The following is a 23,960-nucleotide window of genomic DNA, read 5'->3' on the forward strand; positions in this document are numbered from 1 at the left end:
ACTACAAAAAAACACTAATAGCTAGGCAGTGGCGGTGCTTAGGTAAAAACAATTATATTCGTCCTTCTTTGACTTAGGAGATCGCGAATAGTTTGGTAATTTTAATTCTTATAGTTACTGAGATAAAAATAAAAGAAATAATAGCAACAACAAGCAAGTATGAGCAGCTTGCTAAATAAAATGATCTCACATTAAGAAACGAACATACTCAAAGGACTCTAAAATGCTTATTGATTAAAAAATCAACGAAATAAATTTAAAGAAATTTAAACATCGAACAGTTAGAAAATGTACCAGTGCAGTTAATACTTGTTATATACTTCTATATACTCTGAACCCGAATGGAAAACAGTAAGTAAAAGGCAAAAGGAAGCACATCATCATATGAAAATATAAATGTATCTAGCCAAGTCTGTCTGTTTGAATTAGCGCATGAATTTCAGAGACGTCTTCATATGTAGACTACACGAGTTTATTTTTTGATGTTTCCCTCTAAACTATGTCGTCAATATTGTCCTCCGCTCCAACGCTACATAAGCCAAACGTTGCTACGTTATTAGCGGAAAAATTTTGCCCTAGAACTACACTCATTTATGTTATTTACTGTGCGTTCGGTCGCCTGTCCTAAAGATTTGTTTCCCCTCCCCTTTTTGCTTCTGGCTGTCGAAAAATTGTTTCGCTTATTACGTGTGTATAAGGCGGTTATTACGCGACAAGGGTTTCTTTTAAAAAAGTTTCATCTCAAGCTGACTTGTCAACATTTTGTCTGTGTAAATATTTTGATGTTGCCATCCAATTATTAAACAGTACGCTAAACCTATGCTTTTTTCCATGCTTGTACTTTACATTTAATGGTGTTCATCTCCAATAATATAATACCTGTCGTGTCTTAAAAGCATTCGTCCTTGACCAATACGACCCTGTCCATCGTCTAACTAGAAACTTGTAGAACTAACATTTCGTTTAATTCTTAACAATTATAAGTACTGTATGTGTATCTTTGCAAACTCAAGCAGCTCACTTTGTCAACATTACTTGAATATAACCATAAAAATTGGCTCAGTGCGAAAAGTTTTGCGAACTACATCGTCTATCTAGGAATAAGATGAATCTACATATAACATCCAAGTGTTCATCCACACACGGATATGGGTGGATCAACTTCCCTTTTGGTACTGATGAATAATATACAATATGTATACTTCAGGCTGTTAAGACCTTCGGGTGCAGAGTATAAAACGGTAGAGAAGTTACATTTGAATATATGAATTATTGGGATATTATGAAACAAACCTTAAAAAAAGTAGGTATAGTAAACTATGTAATCTACAATATCTTCCAAGATGTCCAGTTCATGTTTACTGATTCTGGTACCGGTAAAAATGTTATTGTGGAGGCCTGCAACGTCCAGCTGATGTTCCAGAAAAATCAAGATCTTTTTGTTCGATTATTGGAATGCGGTCATCGTAAAGTGTAGGCGCCTGTAAGATAATACCAGCTGTACCAGCTAAAACAGCTAAAGTGAATATCCATAAAAAGAGTCTGTCCAAGACCATAGCAACATATTTCCAATCCTCTTTAACCTAATATAAATAAATATTGGTTTCAGATAAGACTTAAAGCTAGCAAGATTTGTTATACCGATGTTGTGCTTAACTTGCCTTTGTTGAATCCTCCTGCATTTTTGTATGCTCTGCTATAAACCGAACACAGAAGCAGCTACGATGAACTCTTGGCGGACATTTTGAATGAGAAAAAGCTGGGTTATTCAAAATTGGACTTTTTATTCCTGAAGATCCAATATCTAAATCAGGAACTGCTGTTAAGTCATCAGAACTACAATGTGTTAAGGTGGGTTGTGGTCCATGGACCTGGCAACTTCCTCCAAACGGACCTGTGCCTGTTAAGCTATATTTAAATAAATAATATATTATTTTTGTTTTCTTGAAAATTCCTTTTTAGTATGAAAATATAAAAGAATATTTAACAAGACATAATCTGGTGAAAAAATTCAGCCCTGACGCCCATACCGTTTGACATCATACTCTTCTACATATTTAGTGTTGATCAAAGAGCAGTTGGTGGTGAAGAAACGGAAAAATGAAACAGTTATGGCCTTCAATCAAAAATCATCGAACCACAATATTTTCTGCGAAGTAACACACCGAAGGAGGCGTGGCAGACCCCATGAAGTATATACATTCTGGATCAGGATGACAAGACGAGTCGATATAGCCATATCCGCCTGTCCGTCTGTATGAACGCATCGGTCTCAGAAAGTATAAGAGCTAGATCAACCAAATTTGGTCTATATAGTAGATTACATACACCCACGCATAGACACGAATCTGATGTAAATGTATGCTGTTGAAACTGTACATAAACATGTGTCTCCATTTATGTATGTATGTATGTATTGAACATTTTTTATTTAATTAAATGAAATAATTTAATTAATTTAGTTTAATTTTTTAAATTAATTTAATTTTTAATTTAATTTTTTGTGGGAGGTAGAGGGTATTTCAGAGTTGAGCTTGCTCGACTTAAGCATTTCTTTCTTGATTTGTTGGGCATTTGAAAAGCTAGTGACACACGTGGGACCTTGTAAGACTTGCAGCGCTGTTATCAACGATTCTTGCATTGCATGCGGAATAGCCCGACCTAAGCGATATAAATAATGGAATTTTCATGGGAGAAAGGGTAAAAGGGTATATTAGTTTTGTGAGAGTGTACTACATGTACACACACACAAGAAGGCGTGGCAGACCCCACAAAATATATATATTCTTGATCAGGATGACAAGCCGAATCGATATAGCCATGTCCGTCTGTCTGTCTGTCCGACTGTCTGTATGAAGCAAGGTTCTCAGAAAGTATAAGAGCTAGAATAACCAAACTTGGTATCCAGATTCTCCTACGCCCGAGAAAGGGCAAGTTCATTTTTCGCACTATTCCCCGCTATTCGTGATTTTCTATAACTCCCGTTATTCTTGGACTTTTAAACTAAAATTTGGTAGTCACGCTCAGTTAGTGATTTAATTAATTAATGGCTGGCAAAAATCCTCTAATTGAACCCTCCTCGAGGGTGCCGGCTGGGCAACGGACACTGTATCTGCCTCGGAGAAAACGGGCTATACCTAGTGTCACTTGCGCGCTTACACCTTAGGCGATGCGGTGTCTAGCAGAGACGAAGGTATCGTGTACCCTAACGGCAGGGGCACGACCACTGGAGTCATGGTTAGAGGTGCCTGGCGGTTAAGCATAAAACGCTAGGGGTTATTCCCCGATACAAAAATCAAACTGGAGGTCACGAACGATGAAACAAGGGCTGGAAAGTCAGCCCAAACGTCGGTGGGAGGAAAGACCGCTACCACCGGTGGGCACGAGGAGGCGAAATCCTCTCAGCGTGTCGTCAGCGGTTACACCTCTACCGTGGTTGGAGCAGGCCACGATAGTTGCATAGCTACTGTCAAGACAACGATAACGACGGAAGAGCGCAAGAAAATGCTCCGCAGCAGTGCCGTAGGCTCAGACTGCGAGAGCATCTCTATGGAGGTCGAGGAAATGCTTCTGCTCTCCCCAACCGCGGCGGGCAGCGAAACCTCTAACAAGGTCGTGCCCAAAAGGACGAAGGAGGGCATGAGAGCGAAGGCCCAATACAAGGCAGCCCTAAAGATCACGGCTCGGCTCAGCAACAACATCAACCTAACCACAGAGGAGAGAAATAAGCTGGCCTGGGCCGATCAGAAAATCCAAGAGGGAAGAAAACACTTTGCCCAGAAGCCCTCAAAGCAGGCAAGGAGCGGAGAGTACGCAAATAAGGTCGAGGAGCAATTAGCGATGAAACGCCAGCGCTCGGCAGAAACGGTGGCAGTGGTACCAGCGAAGAAGTGGCCCTGTCAACAACAATTGTGTACCTACGTCTTAAAAGGCGCCACCCGGACGACGAAAACGCAAACACCGTGCCGGCAGGAGAAGTTGAAGAAGACCTGGGTCTGGAGAGTATGCTGGACAGCGCTCTCAACCTCGACAAGGAGAGCACAGTGGACGAAGCTGAGTCTTCCGAGGACGGCGACACAACGCTGGTCGGTGAAACGGCGTCGGAAGCCGCGCGACCGCGGAAGAAGGAGTCCTGGAACACTGCAGTTACTCCAAATAAATCTGCATAAGAGCAATCTGGCGTCGGCAGAGCTACTTCTAGCCCTGGAGGAAGGACTTGTCGACGTTGCATTGGTCCAAGAGCCTTGGATAGCGTCGGGAAACAAGGTCTCTGGGCTAAAAAACCCCAGCTTCACCACGCTCCACCCGACAACAGTAAGTAGAACAAGAACAACCATCCTCGTGAGGAAAGTATCTATTCGTATTTATTGTCTAATTTCAGCACGGATGATCTCACAGTTGCCGATGCTCTTGGTCTCCTGTTATATGGCACACGAAAGAGAGGCGCCGCCAGAAGAGCTACGCAGGCTAGCAGAAGAGCCATGCGCAAAAAAGCGGCCCCTGATAGTCGGGACAGATGCTAACGCTCACCACACGGTATGGGGCAGCCCAGATACCAATGACAGAGGTGAGTCATTAATTTCATATTACTTAATAGCATAAATATAGGAAATGTAGGGGAGGTACCCACTTACGTGGGACCAACCTCTTCCAACGATCTCGATCTTACGCTTTTCTACGGCGCGGACGTGCAAATATCTGAATGGAGAGTTCTTGACAGACACTCCCTCTCTGACCATAAATACATTCTATACAAAGCCAATTTCCGTCAAGACCAACCGAAAGCATCGTTTAGAAACCCGCGGAACACAAACTGGGAAAGGTTCAGAACGATACTGAGTAGGGGTCTAGGCTCACCACCTATTAAAACGTCAGTGAAGGGTATTGAAAAGTCTCTAAAGATCCTCACCCGAAACCTGAACATTGCCTACGAGAAAGCATGCAAACCCTCTAGAAGCCGGAAAAAACCATGATGCCCATGGTGGACCCCGGAGCTAAGAGGGCTTAGGAAAAATGTCCAGGAACTCTTCAGACTCGCCAGGCAAGAGGATGAAGAAGTGGTCTGGAACGAATCGGGAATTTCAAAAAAGAGGTCAAGAAGGCCAAACAAAAGGGATTCTTGGAGATCCAAAGCACCCAAACAACGCTAGATGGCATATTCCCAGCTATGCTGAAATCAACTAGAGAAGAGGTAGCCCCCTGGCTACTCTCACTATACGAAGCATGTCTGAGGTTTTCCTATGTACCAGTAACCTGGAGGACTGCACGGGTCAAATTTTTGCTGAAAGCAGGCAAATGCAGTCACGTGCAGCCGAAAGACTACAGGCCGATAAGCCTTACCTCATTCCTGCTATAAACACCAGAAAAGCTTTTGGAGATCCACATAAGGGAGAGTCTCTACCCACCCTTGGAACCTAGCCAACACGCCTATTCTAAAGGGAAATCAGTGGATACAGCGCTACACTCCCTGGTAGCTTGCATAGAAAAAGCTCTCCACCATTAAGACTATGCAATGGGAACGTTCTTGGACATCTCTGGTGCATTCAACAATGTGTCAACAGATGCTATCATGCGAAGTCTCAGAGCCAAAGATACACATGACGCAATTTACACATGGACTCAAAACCTGCTGGGCAGCAGACGAGTCCATGTGGAATGGGGAACCACAATCATAACTAAGAGGGCACATGGAGGTACACCACAAGGTGGAGTCCTATCGCCGCTACTTTGGAATCTAGTGGTTGACGAACTGCTCAAACAACATCGCGGGAAAGCCCCAAAGATAACTGCCTATGCTGATGACATAAGCATAATTATCACGGGAAAGTGTCCATCGACTATCAGCTCAGTCATGGCCACAACTCTGCAACAAATACTAAGGTGGGCTACAGGCGTAGGACTGAGCATCAGCGCAGATAAAACGGACCACATTCTCTTCACAAAGAGACACAAGGTACCAAGATGGAACCCACCGAAGGTGAACGGAACCCCGCTCACCCCGAAAAAGGAAGTCAAATACCTCGGCACTGTATTGGACGGCAAACTGACGTGGAGGGCCAAAGTCGAAGAAAGAGTGCAGAAAGCAACAACTGCTCTCTATGCATCACAGGAGCACTGAAAACCACCCCGACCAAAGCTCTAGAGACGGTACTTGAAGTCACTCCGCTTGACATCCACGCGCGCCTACTTGCGAAAAAGACAGCTCAAAGACTTTGCGCAATAGGAAACATTGCCTTACAGGGCTACGGACACAGCTCGATCGACAGGGAGCTTCACAGTAGTACAGACTACACTGCCCCGCAAGCAATATTCAAGCACACGCCAACATCAATGGGACCAGAGGAATGGCGGAAAGGCCTGAACTGACGCGCAACCAATATATTCACGGATGGCTCCAAAATGGAGGCAGGAACCGGGGCGGCAATATACTGTGCAGAGCCAGTACTCAAACACTCGTATAAGCTGCCAGACCACTGTAGCATCTTCCAGGCGGAAGTATTCGCCATAGGGAAGGCTGCAGAGGTATCACTCCATTTGCAAAACACAGAAGAATGCATCAACATCTCCGTGGATAGCCAAGCACCCATTAAATCACTACAGGCGCCAATCATCAGCTCCTGGCAAGCAGGGAATCCGTGGATAGATTAAGCGCCACGAAGATGGTGCACATCTATTGGGTCCCCAGCCACCAGGGCATTGAGGGCAACGAGATGGCGGACACTCTAGCTAAGCCAGGTATCGATCTGGCCTGGACCGATATGAACTGCCTACCGATACCACCTAGGGAGCTCCATAGCAGATGGGAGCACAAGGCATGGACCAAGGCAGATGAACAGTGGATCAACACAATCAACTGCAAAATAGCGCGCACGATGGTCAAGGGCAGAGATAAAAAACTCACCCAATTCCTTCTGCAACTCCAAAGAAAGGAGTGCAGACTTATAACTGGCCTAATGACAGGTCACTGCCTAGTAGCGGCCCATGCCAAGAAGATGGACATCACAGCTGAAGACAGATGCAGGAAATGTAAGGAACCCGAAGCGATAGAAACGGTTGAGCACCTTGTATGCCACTGCCCAGCGCTCTATACTTACAGAACCAGGTACCTAAACGCACATACTCTAGCCTCGTTGAAGGATGCAGCTAAATGTTCCCCGAAAGCACTGCTGGCGTTTGCAAAACAAAGCAAGATGCTAATGGAATTCTAGCAACAATCCCCTACCGACCTCCAACTATCCGGCATCGCTAAGGACCACTTAGGTCTATGTGTGCCTGCCATCGGCAGCCCACCGGGTCAACCTAACCTAATTAATTAATTAATTTTTTTAAATTAATTTTTGTGGGGTGGTACAGGGTTATAAGAGTTGAGCCTGCTCGACTTTAGCATTCCTTTCTTGTTTTTAATTAGTAAGTTGGACGGACTTCTGTTCTCTTCTGATAAACCCGGTGAAAATGTTCTCTTAGGGATTTGTCTGTTTTGCTATAAATATATAGTAGTTCATAAATGGGTAGTGGCAGAAGTGGGGATCGGCGTTGATACAGAGTAAATGACAGAAATGGCTTATTTAAAATCTGGACCGGATTGTAAAATGCGGAAACTAGTCTGTTTGCACTCCTGAATCTTTTACTATTGGAATAATTTTAGATCTCCCGCTGTCTATAGTCAGTCATAGTTTGTAAATAGTATGCGCAAGCACATTAGATTACATTACCTTTGTGATGTTAGCTCTTCTTTTGATGGTGTGTGGGTACAAGTGGATTTAACAAGGCGATCAATGTTGGTAGATGAATAATACGGATAAAAACAGGCATGAGTGTCCTTTAAAAGTAGTTTACTGCAAATACATTTTATTTTTAAATATTTTCTTAATATTCAAAAATCTATTGCAATTTTTTTTTGTTTTGATTAAATTAATAATTGTTTTCCATTCTATTAGTAGTAAATATATCGTAAACAATTAAAATAATACAAAATAGGTTAATAGTATATGCATACGCTTAAATATATTAATAACACTGTTCGCATACACAAAAGAATGTTCGTAGCTAGATTTATAAGTTTCATTGGAAATCTAGTTTATTTGTTTGCATCAGCCATATCGATGAGACGGAAAAATGCTGCAGGCTCTTGCAGGAGAAATATACCTCAAGAGGTATATTTATTATTATAGATATATATACATATAAGGGAATTGCGGGAGGTGAAAAATGTAACAGGCAAAAGGAAGACCACACAAAAGTATATCAGGGGTGCCAAGGAAATCGCCTCCGCCTAAGTTTCGCCTCATAACCAATTCTCGGAGCCACAGAAATCGCGTTTCGGATGTTTCAAGAGAGCATCTCCATTGTGCAGTTGTTTTGCATTCTGTGTGTGAATGCTGGTGTTTTAAGTATACATTTAGTAATTTGCTAAGTTAATAATATTTACATAGGATATGCAAACTATTTTTGATTTAGATTGTTCAGAAAAACTATAAGATTTATATTCCAATGATTATTTTTATTTGGAAAAATGTCTTTGTTAGTGTTTTTAATCAAAACTCCTGGAAGAACTAACGAGATTAGAAACCTCCCAAAAGCCATTTCTGTTGCAACGAGAATTGGTTTTGAGGCGAAACTTGAGCGGAAGAGATTTATCTGGCACCCCTGTATAAGATCTAGAGACACAAATTTTAGTCCACGACACGCGATTGAAATGTAACTTCGTGTTCGAAATCGATTTAATCGATGTTTAACATTTTTGTTAAACATCGATTTTTTTGGATAGTCGATTGATCGTATAAAGTCAAATGCATACCTGAAAAAGCACATTATTACTTTAAAATGTCATTGAAAAGGTCTGATCTCGAAAACGACAATAAAAATTAATTTTGTTCAGCTTTACGATTAATCGATTTTATTTTTGGGAAAATCACAAAGAAATTGGAAAGCTAACTGCTGGCGTTTCATCTTTGTGTTCGTTCGCCTGCAATTTTATCACTTTAGTGAACATGTTTCCTATTTAGCTTCTCCTGCTTTCGTTACCGTATTCTACAATTAGAATCGTGCAGCCATGAGTTGTGAAATACATATGACCAAAAGGAGAACACCAAGTTTGTTTCAGTACATTTCAGATTATACTGGTAGGTTCATGTACGAAGATGCGTGCCACAGCTGAGTTTTGTTTACATTCATAATTTTAATTTCGCCAGCTGATCTACTTGTTTATGTGCGCCTGTTAATGTGCTATTGGTGTACTTGAAAAACTTAGTGCATTTTGGCATTAAAAATCACCGAAAACTACGAGAAACAGCGACTCTTCAAAATCATACCCTACCAGGTAGTCATAAATAAGCAGAAGGCAAATCAACTGCTGACGATTGTTTGTTTATTTTAATGCAGCGGTGGGGACGAAATTTTTTAACGGTCGCACAACAACAACTTCGACAACGAAAATCACCAGTAGAGTTATGAGTTAATTGTAAGGGAAATCGAGCAACGGTACTCAGTACTCGGTACTCAGTACATGAAGTGTACAAGAGTATATTAGGTTTGCGGGAAGTGAAAAATGTAACAGGCAGAAGGAGGCGTGGACGACACCACAAAGTATATATATTCTTGATCAGCATGGCAAGACGAGTCGATCTATGTCTGTCTGTCTATCCATCCGTCCGTCTGTCTATCCGTATGAATTCCTGGATCTCAGAGACTATAAGAGATAGAGACACCAAATGGGGGGGTTTTCCGATTTTCCATTCGTATAACCGTCAATATCTCGGAGACTATAAGACCTAGAGAAATCAAATTTGAAGTCCAAGACGCCTTATGCGAACACGCAGAAAATGTTCACATGCTCACACAGACACGAATAGACGCGCATAGATGCAATTGCTTTGTATAATGTGCAATTATACACCCTTTACGTGACTTCGTATACCGAGAGAGGTAAAATTGATCAATACTTTTTTTAATTTTCTTAATTTTTTTAATTTCTATATTTATTGTAAACATTTGTCATGACACCCGACTTTAGCATTTTTACTTGTTTTTGCATCAATTTGCTTGTGCGTCTCGCTGGCGACAACTGCATGTATTTTGTTTTTGTAAGCTCGGTTCTGATCTGCTTGTGCGACTGGCTGGCGCCATTTGTGTTTCAGAAAAGGTTGTTGTTCGAGCAGATACAACCGTTAAGTATTGTATAATTCATATAACACTTTTATTAATTTACTTGTATAACGTTAGCGCCTTTTAACAGTTAGCGACAGGTAAAAACAATTAGTTAATTCATAAAATTTGTTGTAAATTGTTGAATCAATATAAGTGCCAAATGTAAATAGTTTCTTACCTTGTTTCGAAGTTATATGTAGGTCTTCTTATAAAAAGAAATTTGGGTAAGAAGTCTATAAAAACTCGCTTTACCCACGGTGCCATTCGATGTGTTTGTGGAGAACGGAAATGTACATTAAGTACGACCACTGTTACGCAAATACTAAGTTGAGATACAGAAAAGTAATTAAAATACTATTTAAGCTCAATTAGGTAGATCTGTTTCTTACCTGATAGATACTAAAATCATGGCAAATATTAAATATTTTCCCAACAGGGGAACTACTAGCGATGTAGGAGGTATAATTTCGACAACCAGAAGAAAGAACACATGAAGACTGATAAGAATTGAAATAGACAACGTCACCTAGAAGACAAATTGTAGGTCATATAATCAAAAACTTTAACATTTTTAAAATTTTTACAAACCTTTTCTCCACTGTCTGATGGTAGATAGAATGTTAGAACAGTCAAAAATGATATACCCATACACGGAATTATAATGTTAACAGTATAGAAAAGAGTTTTCCTACGCATTGTTATGTTGAATGTAATGTCCAAGTAAGGTTCATCACAACATGTGTAAAATTTTTCATTTCTAAATGAAACAATTTAAATTGAAATATAGTAATAGTATTTATAAGTCGTAACAGTATTTGTAAAAATGAAAAATACTATACACACAGCTAAAAAATTATGAAATCCAAAGAAAATGCATCAAAAATTACAAGTATATGCGTGTCCACAAAAGTATAGATTTCAAAATATACAGTATATTTAACAAGAGAGAACGCTACAGTCGAGCAAGCCCGACAGTGAAATACCCTGTACCCAGGTAAACTTCCGGCACTGAGGTATATATATGCACCTCTAGCAGAAGCAAAAGAAAGAAAAAGAGTGAACTTGATGCTGCAGCTTGTGGGCGTAGTACCGAAGTAAAATTGTTTCGCTTAAAATTTTTCTTAGAATTGACCGAATTTTAAACAACAGTAGATAATTATGTATAAATTATGTGTGCAAAGTTTGGTTTAGGTAGCATTTGAAATGTGGACGCTATTGACGAAATTCTGTAGCGGGGGAAATGGGGGGGTGGGGGTGGGGGGGAAATTAAAAAAAAAATAAACTCGTCCTTTCTCGGACCTAGGAGAATATGGATACCAACTTTGGTTGTTCCAGCTTTTATAGTTTCTGAGATCCTTGCGTTCATCCAAACGGACAGACGAACGGACGGACATGTCTAGATCGATTTCTCTCTTCATGCTGATTCAGAATATATATAGTTTATGGGGTTGGAGATGCTTCCTTCTGCATGTTACATACTTTGCACAAACCTAATATACCCTTTTTACCCTACGGGTACAGGGTATAAAAATTGTAAGTATTCAGCTATCTGAAACATAATACAAGTAAATCGCATTGACTGCCTCTGTTAGACCATTCCCGGCTTAAGATAAAACAGGACAAAAAGACACAAGACACAAATAAGAAAAACACATTTTTTCATTTAAAAAAAAAAAACAAGTTAAAAAGCTGAAGTCGGGTGTCCCGACTTTGAAATACTCTATATATATGTGTAGAATAATTATGCGTGTATGTGTGTGTATGTTTCGTGTGTCTGTGCAAAGCAGTAACAACAGCTGCGGGGACTGCTTGGTCATACATACATATATGGCTATAACTTTCTGTTAAATCGGTCTAAGTTATAGCCATCAATATAATTGCTGCCGAAGTGCTGTCCGAACTGTTGATGTCGGTGATTTGGTTCACTGCAAACATGCACACACACGAATAGACACGCATAGGCATGCATACACTCACATAGACGTAATTGCTTTGTAAATGTGCAATTATACACCCTTTACATGAGTTCGAATACCGAGAGAGGTAAAATTGATCACGATTTTTTTTAATTTTCTTAATTTTTATACCCTGTACCCGTAGGGTAAAAAGGGTATATTAGGTTTGTGCAAAGTATGTAACATACAGAAGGAAGCATCTCCGACCCCATAAAGTATATATATTCTTGATCAGCATGACGAGAGAAATCGATCTAGACATGTCCGTCCGTCCGTCCGTCTGTCCGTCTGTCCGTCCGTCTGGATGAACGCGAGGATCTCAGAAACTATAAAAGCTAGAATAACCAAAGTTGGCATCCAGATTCTCCTAGGTCCGAGAAAGGACGAGTTTATCTTGGCCTGAGATTACTGTAGGGAGGGTATATAATAATATATGACTGCTCAGTGGAACTGAATGAAAACAGGAATTACAAAATAAGGAAGAAACCTCGCCTGATGCTTGATAAAATGTGGCAGTTTCAGCAGCAAAATTTACATCACAATCGTGTATATGTGCGTGTATGCGTGCAGTACAGAATCAGAAAGAAAAACAACTCGTCCTTTCTCGGACTTGGGAGAATTTGGATACCAAGTTTGGTTATAATATATAAAATAAAACAAACTAGCACAGTGTACACACATAAGGCATCTTGGTGTCTCTAGCTCTTATACTTTCTGAGATTCTTGCGCTCATACATACGGACAAATGGACATGGCTATGTAGACTCTGTCTGTTACATACATACATTCGAACTAAACTAGTATACCCTTTTACCTTTAGGGTACTGTTTTCTTTTATAATTTTTTTTTTTGAAGATCTTTATATCAGCCACTTTTTTGTACTTGACGCCGAAATTTAGAAATTTTGCGGAATCAGAAAATTTAAACTGCGCTAGATAGCTTAATTACATTATAGAGAATGCGTTTAAACTTACCTTACAGCTGGCACTTCAAGAATGTCCCATTCGACAGACATGTAGAACTCAGACAAGTCCACTCCAACATCGACTATATTGCTTCCCTGTTGTTCGTCCATATGTCTAAGATCCACCTTAGGAATTACAGAAACGATTATAAAATCATTTTTAGTAAGCATTAGACTTTTCAAAAAGTTGCGACACATAGGCAGTATAGTTATTGAAAGCGTTTAAATTAAATTATATTTGAAATTAAATAATCAAACTTTAAAACAAGTTGAGCCAGAAAGTATGAGCTCATGGATATATGACAGTTGGATATAAAGCAATACTGCATGCATACAAGAAATAGTTCTAATTAAAATTTTTATTTTGTAAGAAGTGTGCAAATCATAGACTATTATTTCAGAAGTTTTATTCAAATTAAAATGCACAAATATTTGTAATTTGCCTCATAACATTGCTAAATTCCTTCCAAAAAAAGTATATTTAAAAAGTTTTCGATCTCGTTTTGGAAAGCTAAAAATACTTACTTATATTTGGAATATACAATAATAATAATAATTATTAAGAAAATAAAGAAAATAGGGTTATTAAACATATGGTAAACAAAATAAATTATAAAATATATATATTAAGATTAAATAAAATAAAATAAATAAAATTTACAACATAGCAATTTGATGAACATTAATATTTCCCCCTTAATTTTAATATTGCTACAGCTTATAGATGTATGAACATCTAATTTTTTAACTATATTTAAATATTAATATTGTTTTCCTTTACAGGTTAATCTCTTCAAAAGCTAATAACGTGGGATTAATATAATTTACATGCCATATTCAAATAAACGAAGCTATGCATTTATAAATATGTAATCAAGGAAAAGATTAAATAATATAAACATTTAAAAATAACTTCTATTGGCCTAGACAGATAAGTTTTGTTTTGTTATTGCAGTTTTATTTATTTAGTATTGTGCATGGATTTCGAGAAATATTGCCAGTAATTTACATATAATATTAGAATGCATGTAGACTTTTGGTTTTATACAGACAAGAGAACTAATTATAAAAAAAGCTTCGTAACTTCAATAAGGCCATCATGTTAATTTGGAAGCGCTTCTTAAATTAACCGACTTTTGGTCAAATCATCAAATTTTTATTTTTTGAATTTGGTATGCGGTTGGGGGCCGCACCAAAAAAAAAGTTAAGCTTGTCAGTATCAATATTTAAATATTATTTTTATCGGTGCCCAGAAGCTTAGTCAGTACTTCAGAAATTCTAGTTTTGTTTTCCCTTGATTATAGCAGCTGTAAGCTCTCAAACTCAATACATACATAACAATGGGAATTTAAGACACTTAAAAAAAAATAATACGTAGATGTATACAAAGTTAAAAAAAGAAAAGAGTCTTCGGTAGTATCGAAGATAAGTGTACACTCTGATCCATCCAATGAATTATATTTCTAAAAAAGAACTTACATTATCTCGAAGCATTCATTTAAGATATTGAAATCGGATATAAAGATTGCAGTTACTTAAAGAAAAAAATGAAACTAAAATGTTGGTAACACTTATCTAAATATATATTTAGCCTTTAAGAACCAATCCCAATGATACAAAAATACGCAATTTTTGGAATCTAGAGAATAATCTGTGGTCAAGCAGTGAGACATGCTTCAATTTCCTTAGGTATTTTGGGCGCAAGGTCGTTCAAATAAGATCTTAATAGAAACAAAAAAGTTATTTTCCTATTCTAATATGGACAACTAAAAACAAAACTAAGCCAAAACAGCTGAATTTACATGAACATGCAAAGTTTGTTTTATGCAGGATAAGTAAAATTTAATTCTAATGTTAAACATATTCAAATGCGCACCATGGAATAATAAATATTGTTATAAAATTTACGTTCTAAACAAGCTCCAAATCATTGCATTTTAAACCGTAAGTATTGTTTGTGTTTAGTGGAAAATGTGGGAGTTTTGGGTGAGGTATATATTTTTCGTAATAAAAATTGGACTGTATATGTGTTGCTGTTAATCATATGTGTTGTGCTTTACAATTTTTTTTCATCTTCCTTATTGTAAACTAAAGCTCTGAACAAGTGGACTGAAATCAGTGTAAATGTACGAGTACCTATATTTATTTATCCAAATTAAGCGAAAAGTTCGCGCACAAAACAAAGCAAGACTCTTAATGGAAATTGCTGCTATAACGAATAACGAATTTGTTTCTCATAACTTTATTAACTTTAATCCCCACATATAACGCAAACCTCCCAGAGAATACTCAGTTTTGGAAGGATAATGTTTTTTTAATATATCAAGTTCTTTAGCACTTCTGTTTTTATTTAGATAGTGAAATGTGGTTTTTCATGTTTCTTGTTATTCTTCTGAACAGGCGGTTAGCCTTTTAAAAGCCCCAAACATAAAGGTAGTTGGAAATAACATTTTTATAACATAAAACCCCATTTTTAATTTTTAAAAAGGCAATAAAGCAAGGTATTGGATTGAACATATTTAACATTTATTATTCGCGCCATTAAAAATTGAAAAGTATGTATATAACTTTAGAATGGCTTAGCATTTAGTAAATTAAATTTCTTATTTAGTTCAGTTCGTTTAGAGTGTATAAATTGCTTATTTAAAAATTTTTATGAAAATTCTATGCATATTATATCTTTAGTAATTTCATCACATAGTAATTGTATCGTTTTACTTACTTTATTTATAAATAATAAAAATATAGGTATTTCACCGCAAAAGTTAAATGAAACATTAAAATAATACTAGTATTGAGGCTTACATATACTAAATATAGTAAATTCTCATTTCTGTTGTGTGTTTTCTCCTCAAAAGTATTTTACTAAGCTAAGAGCGAGAATAACTAAACTTGTTTTTATGCTGATATACCCCTCACTTCCCCGCTATAAGTGATTTGGCATAACTACTAAAATTTTTTATTTGAAATTAAATCGACAGTTACATCAAGTTAGTGCTTATCTGTCATTATAATAATAATCATCATGATATGACAATTGTTAAGAAAGTTAAAGCTATAAATGTAATCAGATGTTGTTATTGCTGCTGATTTGGCAGAATTCAAGACTGCACACATACGCCCGCATAGACGCACATATGTAGATAAAACCTCGATGCACATCTATGAAAATATACATAAACATAAGTAGTATGTATACACGTTATTTATTTTGTATTAATTAATAAATAATTAAATTAAATTAATTTTCTTAAGTATTAATATAAAAATTATTCGTGGGGGTACAGGGTATTTAAGAGTTGGGCTCGCTTCTATAGGCCGATTTTAATATTTTTATAAATTTATTGAACAAATATTTTAATTTTATTTGATTTTATTTTGTTAGGGTGGGTACAGGGTATGTAACACACAGAAGAAGGCGTGGCAAACCCCATAATATTCTTAATCAGTATAACAAGACGAGTCGATATAGCAATGTTCGTCTCGATGAGCGATATCCATGTCCGTCCGTCCGTCTGTTCGTCCGTCTGTCTGTCCGTCCGTATGAACGCAAGGACCTCAGAAAGTATAAGAGCTATAATAACCAAACTTGCTTATTATTCTAAGTCTGAAAAAGTACGAGATTGATTTTTTTTCGATTTTACCGATTTCCCATAGCTCCAGTAATTCTTGGAATTTTTGACTCAAATTTGAACTAGAGTGGCCGCAATAAAATGCGCGTACAAACGGCGGATAGAAATATTTTATGTTTTTAATAAATTTCTAACTTTTCTAATGGGAGCTGCTTTAAAAGAAAAGCTGCAGATAAAGAAATCGAAAACCATTTTGTTTCGATGGTCTAACACTAAAAGTAGTTAGAACGGCATATTCTGAAAACCCCGTACCTAATTTTACTAATATTATTCGCTTTAAATTTATTTGTGCTTATTAAATTTAATATTATTATAAAGATTGTGCCTATGACATAACACAAACTTGCACAGCGTACACACAGTGTACACACAGCGTACACACAGCGTCCTTCTGCCTGTTACATTTTCACCTCCCTCTTGCACATTTCATGTGCAGAGTATAAAAACACAAACTTGTCCTCTCTCGGACCTAGACTACCTAGGCTATTTTACCTGTTAATTAAAAAAAGGGCGGAACATACACTAGTAACGTTTTAAGACGTTGAGCGTTGAAACTCATTTCAATTCCAGTATCACATCTCCACTACATTTATAATGCAATGGGTGTTTTTGGATTAATTAAAAGTTGGTCCAAGTAAGTGAATAAGCTCTACGCCATGATATTGTATAACTACCTGCTTGTTAGTCTTATTCGTCTCATCCATGTTCGTGAGATGTAGGTCCACAGCCTTTTTAAATTTAATCAAACAAACAAAGATTTTAATATATTTATTTCTTAATATGTGCACAAATGTAACACACAAAAGGAGGGTAACAGGTCCCACTAAGTATATATATTCTTGATCCAGATGACAAGATGAGTCGATATAGCCATATCCGTCTGTCTGTCTGTCCGTCTGTATAAACGCAAGGATCTTAGAAAGTATAAGAGCTACAATAACTTATCATCCAGATTCTCATCCAGGCTCTGAGAAATGACGACTTTGGTGTTATATTTAATTTAATTAATATAAATTTAATATTAATTTAATTTTTTTTCGTTTTTCCTTTTTGGTGGGAGGTACAGGGTATTTAAGAGTTGAGCCCGACCGACTTTAGCATTCCTTTCTTGTTAATTATTTTTAATAGCCTGTACCCAAAGGGTAAAATGCTATACTAGTTTTGTGCGAATGTATGTAACATACAGAAGGAGGCGTGGCAGAACCCACAAAGTATATATATTCTGGATCAGCATGACAAGGCGAGTCGATATAGCCATGTCCGTCTGTCTGTCCGTCTGTATGAACGGAAGGATCTCAGAAAGTATAAGAACTAAATTTGGTCTATAGACATTTCCCCACCCAGTGGAAATGCACTGAAATAATCATAATTCAAAAACCTGGAACCCTGCCTCATTTCATCCGATTACCTTATTGGCGGTTCTCTCCAAAGTAGTTGAGAGACTATTTTTGCGCAGAGTCCGAGCAACACTGGAGGCTTCAGAGAATGTCATGGCACACCTAAACAATGCCATAGGATTGTCGTTAAAATTTTGGAAGCATTCGAGGAAAAGAAATATTGCTCAGCAATCTTCTTGGATGTCAAGCAAGCCTTTGACAGAGTATAGCAGACTGGACTGCTCTACAAGCTGAAGATTGCCCTACCCGCACCGTACTACATATTGCTAAAATCGAGAGCAGAAAGTTCTTCGTGAAGTGTGGAGATGAAGGTTCCGATATAAGAGACATCAGAGCCGGAGTTTCTCAGGGAAGATTATTGGACCCAGTCCTCTATACACTACATACCGCTGACAGATAGAAGATTACTGGCTGCCACCTATGCCGACGACACTGCCTTCTCGGCAAACGATGTCTCGTCACAGACTGCCACTGACATCCTCCAAATGCAGCTTGACACCACTAACATCTGGCTAAAGAGATGGAACATGATGGTCAACCCCCAGAAGTCCACTCAAACCACTTTTGCCTTAAGAAGAGGAGACTGCCCCCCCGGTCCAACTGAACGGCTCAACTATCCTTACCAGCGATACAGCCAAGTATTTGAGTCTGGTGCTAGACAGAAGATTAACCTGGAGACCTTACCTACTCAGCAAAAGGTCACAGCTGTACGAAAGGCTCAAAAAGCATCTCTGGCTTGTTGGCTAAAGGTTCACCCTGAGGCTGCGATTCAAGCTTTTAATTTATAAGGCTATAATAAAACCCATGTGGACCTATGGCCTCCGATCTGGGGCACTACCAGCAGAAGCAACTGTAATATTTTACAAAAGATTCAGAACAAAGCGTTCAGAATCATCTCCAATGTGCACCTATTCCACTCAACCGTGGACATTCAGAACGACCTCGGAGACTACCAGTATGAGCAGAGCCCACATGGAGCAATTGGATAGGCACACCAATCCCCTCGCAATTAACGTGCTTGACAACAGCACCTCCATTCGTCGTCTAAGAAGATACCACCCGATTGATCTTCCTCATCGCACAAACTAAACTAAACTTCCTCACCCCTATCAATCCATCTCCCTACCCAAAGGGTAAAAGGCTATAATAGTTTTATGCGAATGTATGTATCACACAGAAGGAGGCGTGCAGACCCCACAAACTATATGTATATATTATTGATCAGGATGACAAGCGAAGTCGGTTTAGCCATGTCCGTCTGTCAGTCCATCTGACCGTCGGTCCGTCCGTCTGGACGAGCGCAAGGATTTCAGAAGGTACAAGAGCTGGAATTACCAAACTTGGTATGCAGGTGCCCATAAGCCCTAGGCAGGGGTAGTTTGTTAATTTTTCCGGGCCATCAGATAGACGTTTTCTGCGTATTTACATAAGGCATCTGGGACTTCAATTTGGTGTCGCTAGCTCTTATAGTTTTTGAGATAAAGACAAGTATACGAATGGAAAATCGGGAAAACCTCCATAGGAGGGAGGGGGGGGGGGGGGGGGGGGGGTCAAGGGCCGGGCCGGCAAATGCTTTCGATTGCGTGACCTGGTTTTATAAGTATATGACTCTGATGCAGCTGTTTATGGTTATTCCTTATTTATTGTATATTCATTTATTTATAAATTACATTCTTCAAATTCAGCCGTTCTTATCCAATATAAAACAAGAAAGGAATGCTAAAGTCGAGCAGGCTCAACTCTTAAATACCCTGTACCACCCCACAAAAAAGTAATTTAATTAATTAATTAATTTAATTTAATTAATTAACTAAATTAATTTAATTAATTAACTAAATATTAACTAATTAAATATAAAATATTCCATGCATGCATACATACATTTACATTTACATCAGAATCGTGCCTTATGCGTGTTTGTGTACTTGTACATATGTATGTATGTGTGCATTGGGCCTGGTTATATGGCTATAACTTTCTTTTTGATCATTCTATCATAATGAAACTTGGTATACGGATATATGATTACTAACCTAATGCGACTACCAAATTTAAGTTTAAAATTCCAAGAATTATGGGAGTTATAGAAAATTGGTAATAGGGGGGGAGTGGGGGGTTGGATCAGAAAAAATGAACAAACTTGTCCTTTCTCGGTCTCAGGAGAATCTGTATACCAAGTTTGGTTATTCTAGCTCTTATACTTTCGGAGATCCTTGCGTTCATACAGACAGACAGACGGACAGACAGACGGACAGACGGTCAGACGGACAGACGGACAGACGGACATGGCTATATCGACTCGGCTTGTCATGCTGATCAAGAATATATATACTTTGTGGGGTCTACCAAGCCTCCTTCTGTGTGTTCCATGTGCACTCGCACAAAACTAATATACCCTTGTACCCTTTGGGTACAGGGTATAATAACTTAAATTGTATGGTTCAGCTAAGTAGAAACTGTTAAAAGTAATAAATAATTGAAAGTAAAAGAAATCCCTAATCAGGTAAACTCACCTGTGCGAAACTTATTGCCAAATGCACACGTGTAAAAAAATTAAAATTGTATTATCCATATTTTTATATGGCGATCATACTCGAAATTTTATTCGCTTAGATTTAAGTAAGTTATTCATGCATTTAGTACCTTTGAGATTATACAATTTGTCAAGGTTTACATAAAATCAGTGGATAATTAGTCGTGCTTGCATTGTCAGCAAGACAAGTATTTTGCCAATTCAATGGAAGACCTTAACATCAACTGTATTCAATTCACAAAAAACTTGCGGGAGCACGATTGACAAATATATTATACTTATATGTATGTATAATAATATATTCCTCATCCACACCATTAGTTTACTTATTGATTTTTCATCAGAATATATTTTTTAATTCTACTTGTATATATACTTGTATATATGCGTAAGCATATACAACAAAAATATTTATATGTTTTTAATTATGACCTCGAAACTCGGGGGAATAAAACACTAAATAAATATATATATATATGATAATGCATATGAGCTTATTAAAAGCAACCTTTTTGAATATTCAATGAATACTAAAAGAATATTTTATAAGAATCGCATGCAATCTAAATTAAAATCATGCCAATGCAGTGAATAAAAAAGCATACTCGGAGACTTGAATATAAAAATAAATTTTTTTGGGTCATATGTTCTTATCTTATGTACAAAATACAAAACAACAAAAAATAAGTATTTTAGTAAGTATCAAAAGTGTACATTAAAAATAAATGTTGTTGAAGAATGTAACATAAATTTATCAAACATACTCATTAATTGCAAAAAACAGTGTTTTTCATTTTGTTGGAAATATAGTGTCGAAAGATGCTGAATCTAGCTAATACGGACAAAATATTAGAAAAGATTCAATAAAAAGCACCCAAAAAAGTAAAGCGGGCCAACAGCACACAAGAATTAACTCATGACTAGATACCCGTATATAGTATACACGTATGTACGAGTATATTAGACTCTTGTACATTTTCTAGCTACGAGTATATGGTGTTTGGAGAGGCTAAGCCCTCGATGAATCTTACCACCCAAGAGGTTCTGCTTTTGTATGAAAAGATGTCCACGTTGATAAATTGATCCTCCGAATGCTTCATAGTTATGCAAGCTTATTAAGTCTGAATTAACTATAGCCAGAGAGTAAGTACCTAAAAGTTCGTTTCATGCTACATAATTGTTTTTTTTTTAAATTAATCACTATATGTACGTTAATTTTAATCGGGTTCAGCATGGTGCACTGGTGCCGAAAAGACACATCAGGATTCTTCAGTCAGGGAAAGGACGGACATGATGTATCTCCACTAAAAAAATTTTATTATAACTCCTATATTTCTTCCAATCAATCACAGTCTTTTTGAGTTTTATACATATATACATATGTAATCCTGTAAGGCCAAAAAACGGTATATTAGATTTATGCAATATATGTAACATACAGAAGGAAACATTTCCGGATAAGTATATACTCGTATGTGTCGAATTAGACATGTCTGGCCTATTCGACCGGCTGAATGAACGGCTGGATTTCGGAAATAGTTGAACCTACATTGAGCAAGTTTTGTATAATGAAAAGTGTAGCTACTTGCTTGATAAATTTTTTTACATTTTAAATACATACGTTATTATTTCAAGTCAATTATACCGTATACGTTTAATGGTTTTGCAATACTATCAACAAGTTCTTATTTGTTTATTTAAGTGTGCAATTGTGTCCAATTGTAAAAACGATTTTATAGTATTCGGAAAATAGCATCCTTAAGCCATGCAAACTGAAGGATATAATTCAATATAAATTCAAGAACATTCATAAATGAAAAACATTTTTAGGTAACTATTTTTATTATTAAATGAACAGAAACGTTATCAATGCTGCTATTGTAGTCATAAAATCGCATTAGTATTAGTTTATGTGTAAAACGGATCATCGCAAAAATGCACTTGCCTTGTAAAAATTCGTTTCATAAGATTACATATTTATTTTTAAGCGGCTTGCCAGCCCGATATATATTCAAAACTTTTAGTTGTTATGCATATGTGTAATTCTATAAGTAATAATTTCTATCAAAAGATTAATATGTGTGAAAACATATTTAAACTCCGCAGTTGTATACTATTGCCTGAGTTTTATTATAGAGCATTAAGTTGTAAAGTTGTTTAAGATATTTAAATTACATTTTTTCTTTATTGACTATTTGTGCTTTTTCCGTAATCAAAATTTTTTAATTTTTATAAGGCAATTATATAAATAACAAATTTAAAACATTATAAAATTCGCATTCATTTTTGAAACATAAAATATGTCTCCATTAAAAAAAAGGGGTAAGGAATCGCGCAAATTAAATAACTTGACAACTAATGCCGATCACGTGAAATTCTAATTTTAAATATTTTATGCACACATGCAAAACATATGCAAAATAAATGCAAACATATGTAAAACCATGCATAACATCATTGAATATTCAATTTTTAACTATTAACATTTCACACTCTCAACATAAATTTTATGGATAATTTGGGTTTCCTGCCCGATAAGTATTTAGTATGCATACACCACTTTTAAAACTTGCAAAGATTAACCGCGGGCTACAATATGCATACATACATATGCACACACATACACACATATGCACATACATACATATGTATGCAATGTGACTGCCATGAGTACGATGCGGGGCATATCCATAAAATTTAAAATATGCAGTTAAAGCTATCAACTAAAAATTTGCTATGATCAAATTAGTTGTCATTCAAATTTAATTTCAAATATGTAATTTTTTATTATAGCTCTTTTAAGTATAGCTGGTAATTATGTAAATTGAGGTACAACTAATATAATTCAAAAAAATATAATTTTGCTCTGGTTAAAAAAGATTATATTAGCACCTTAAAACCATCATAGGTCCAACTTCCTAATTTTAAGATGCACGTCTGTACGTCATAGGGAAAATATTCAACATCGATTGAACAAGAAGACTTATAGACGGCAGGTGGTTGCCAAATCACCAGTCCATTACTATAGACTATTGCCTTTGTCATAAGTGTCACTTCATAATGACCATCAGCACTGAAAAATACATATTTTGAATACAACTCCTGTGTTACCATAGCATACCAATGGATCAATCTGTTTCGAAATGAGTTTTCATATATAATTACTGTTATATAAGTAGTACGTATAGTAAACGTTTTAATTTTCCTAAGAAAAACATTTATTACCATTTTAAAATGTACGATAGCTTTTACATATAGTACGTGTTTGCGTCTTTGTTATTTGATCAAAATGGTAATATAAGTTGTATATATAGTACATATAATGAACAATGT

The 23,960-nt window shown here is 36.9% G+C and overlaps 1 protein-coding gene across 4 annotated transcripts in view; it reads right to left on the reverse strand.

Annotated features, from left to right (window-relative positions):
* Positions 1–289: 289 nt before the first annotated feature.
* The window catches only part of LOC115628082 (acetylcholine receptor subunit alpha-like), a 40,291-nt gene continuing 16,620 nt past the window's right edge, over positions 290–23,960 (reverse strand). For 2 of the 4 annotated variants that reach the window (XM_030524056.1, XM_030524058.1), the window contains 7 exons: positions 13,076–13,191; positions 10,735–10,903; positions 10,536–10,672; positions 10,325–10,468; positions 7,713–7,835; positions 1,662–1,908; positions 290–1,583 (listed from right to left, as the gene is read on the reverse strand). In XM_030524056.1, coding sequence (XP_030379916.1) covers positions 1,386–1,583; positions 1,662–1,908; positions 7,713–7,835; positions 10,325–10,468; positions 10,536–10,672; positions 10,735–10,903; positions 13,076–13,191 — 1,134 coding nt within the window. In that variant the 3' untranslated portion in view covers positions 290–1,385. Of the gene's footprint in view, positions 1,584–1,661; positions 1,909–7,712; positions 7,836–10,324; positions 10,469–10,535; positions 10,673–10,734; positions 10,904–13,075; positions 13,192–23,519; positions 23,701–23,960 lie in introns of all 4 variants that reach the window. The other 2 variants (XR_003995740.1, XM_030524059.1) reach the window with 2 other exon arrangements.

This window comes from Scaptodrosophila lebanonensis, unplaced genomic scaffold, assembly GCF_003285725.1.
Source record: "Scaptodrosophila lebanonensis strain 11010-0011.00,11010-0021.00 unplaced genomic scaffold, SlebRS2 tig00000101-arrow-pilon, whole genome shotgun sequence".
In the NCBI taxonomy this organism is placed as follows: Eukaryota; Metazoa; Arthropoda; class Insecta; order Diptera; family Drosophilidae; genus Scaptodrosophila; species Scaptodrosophila lebanonensis.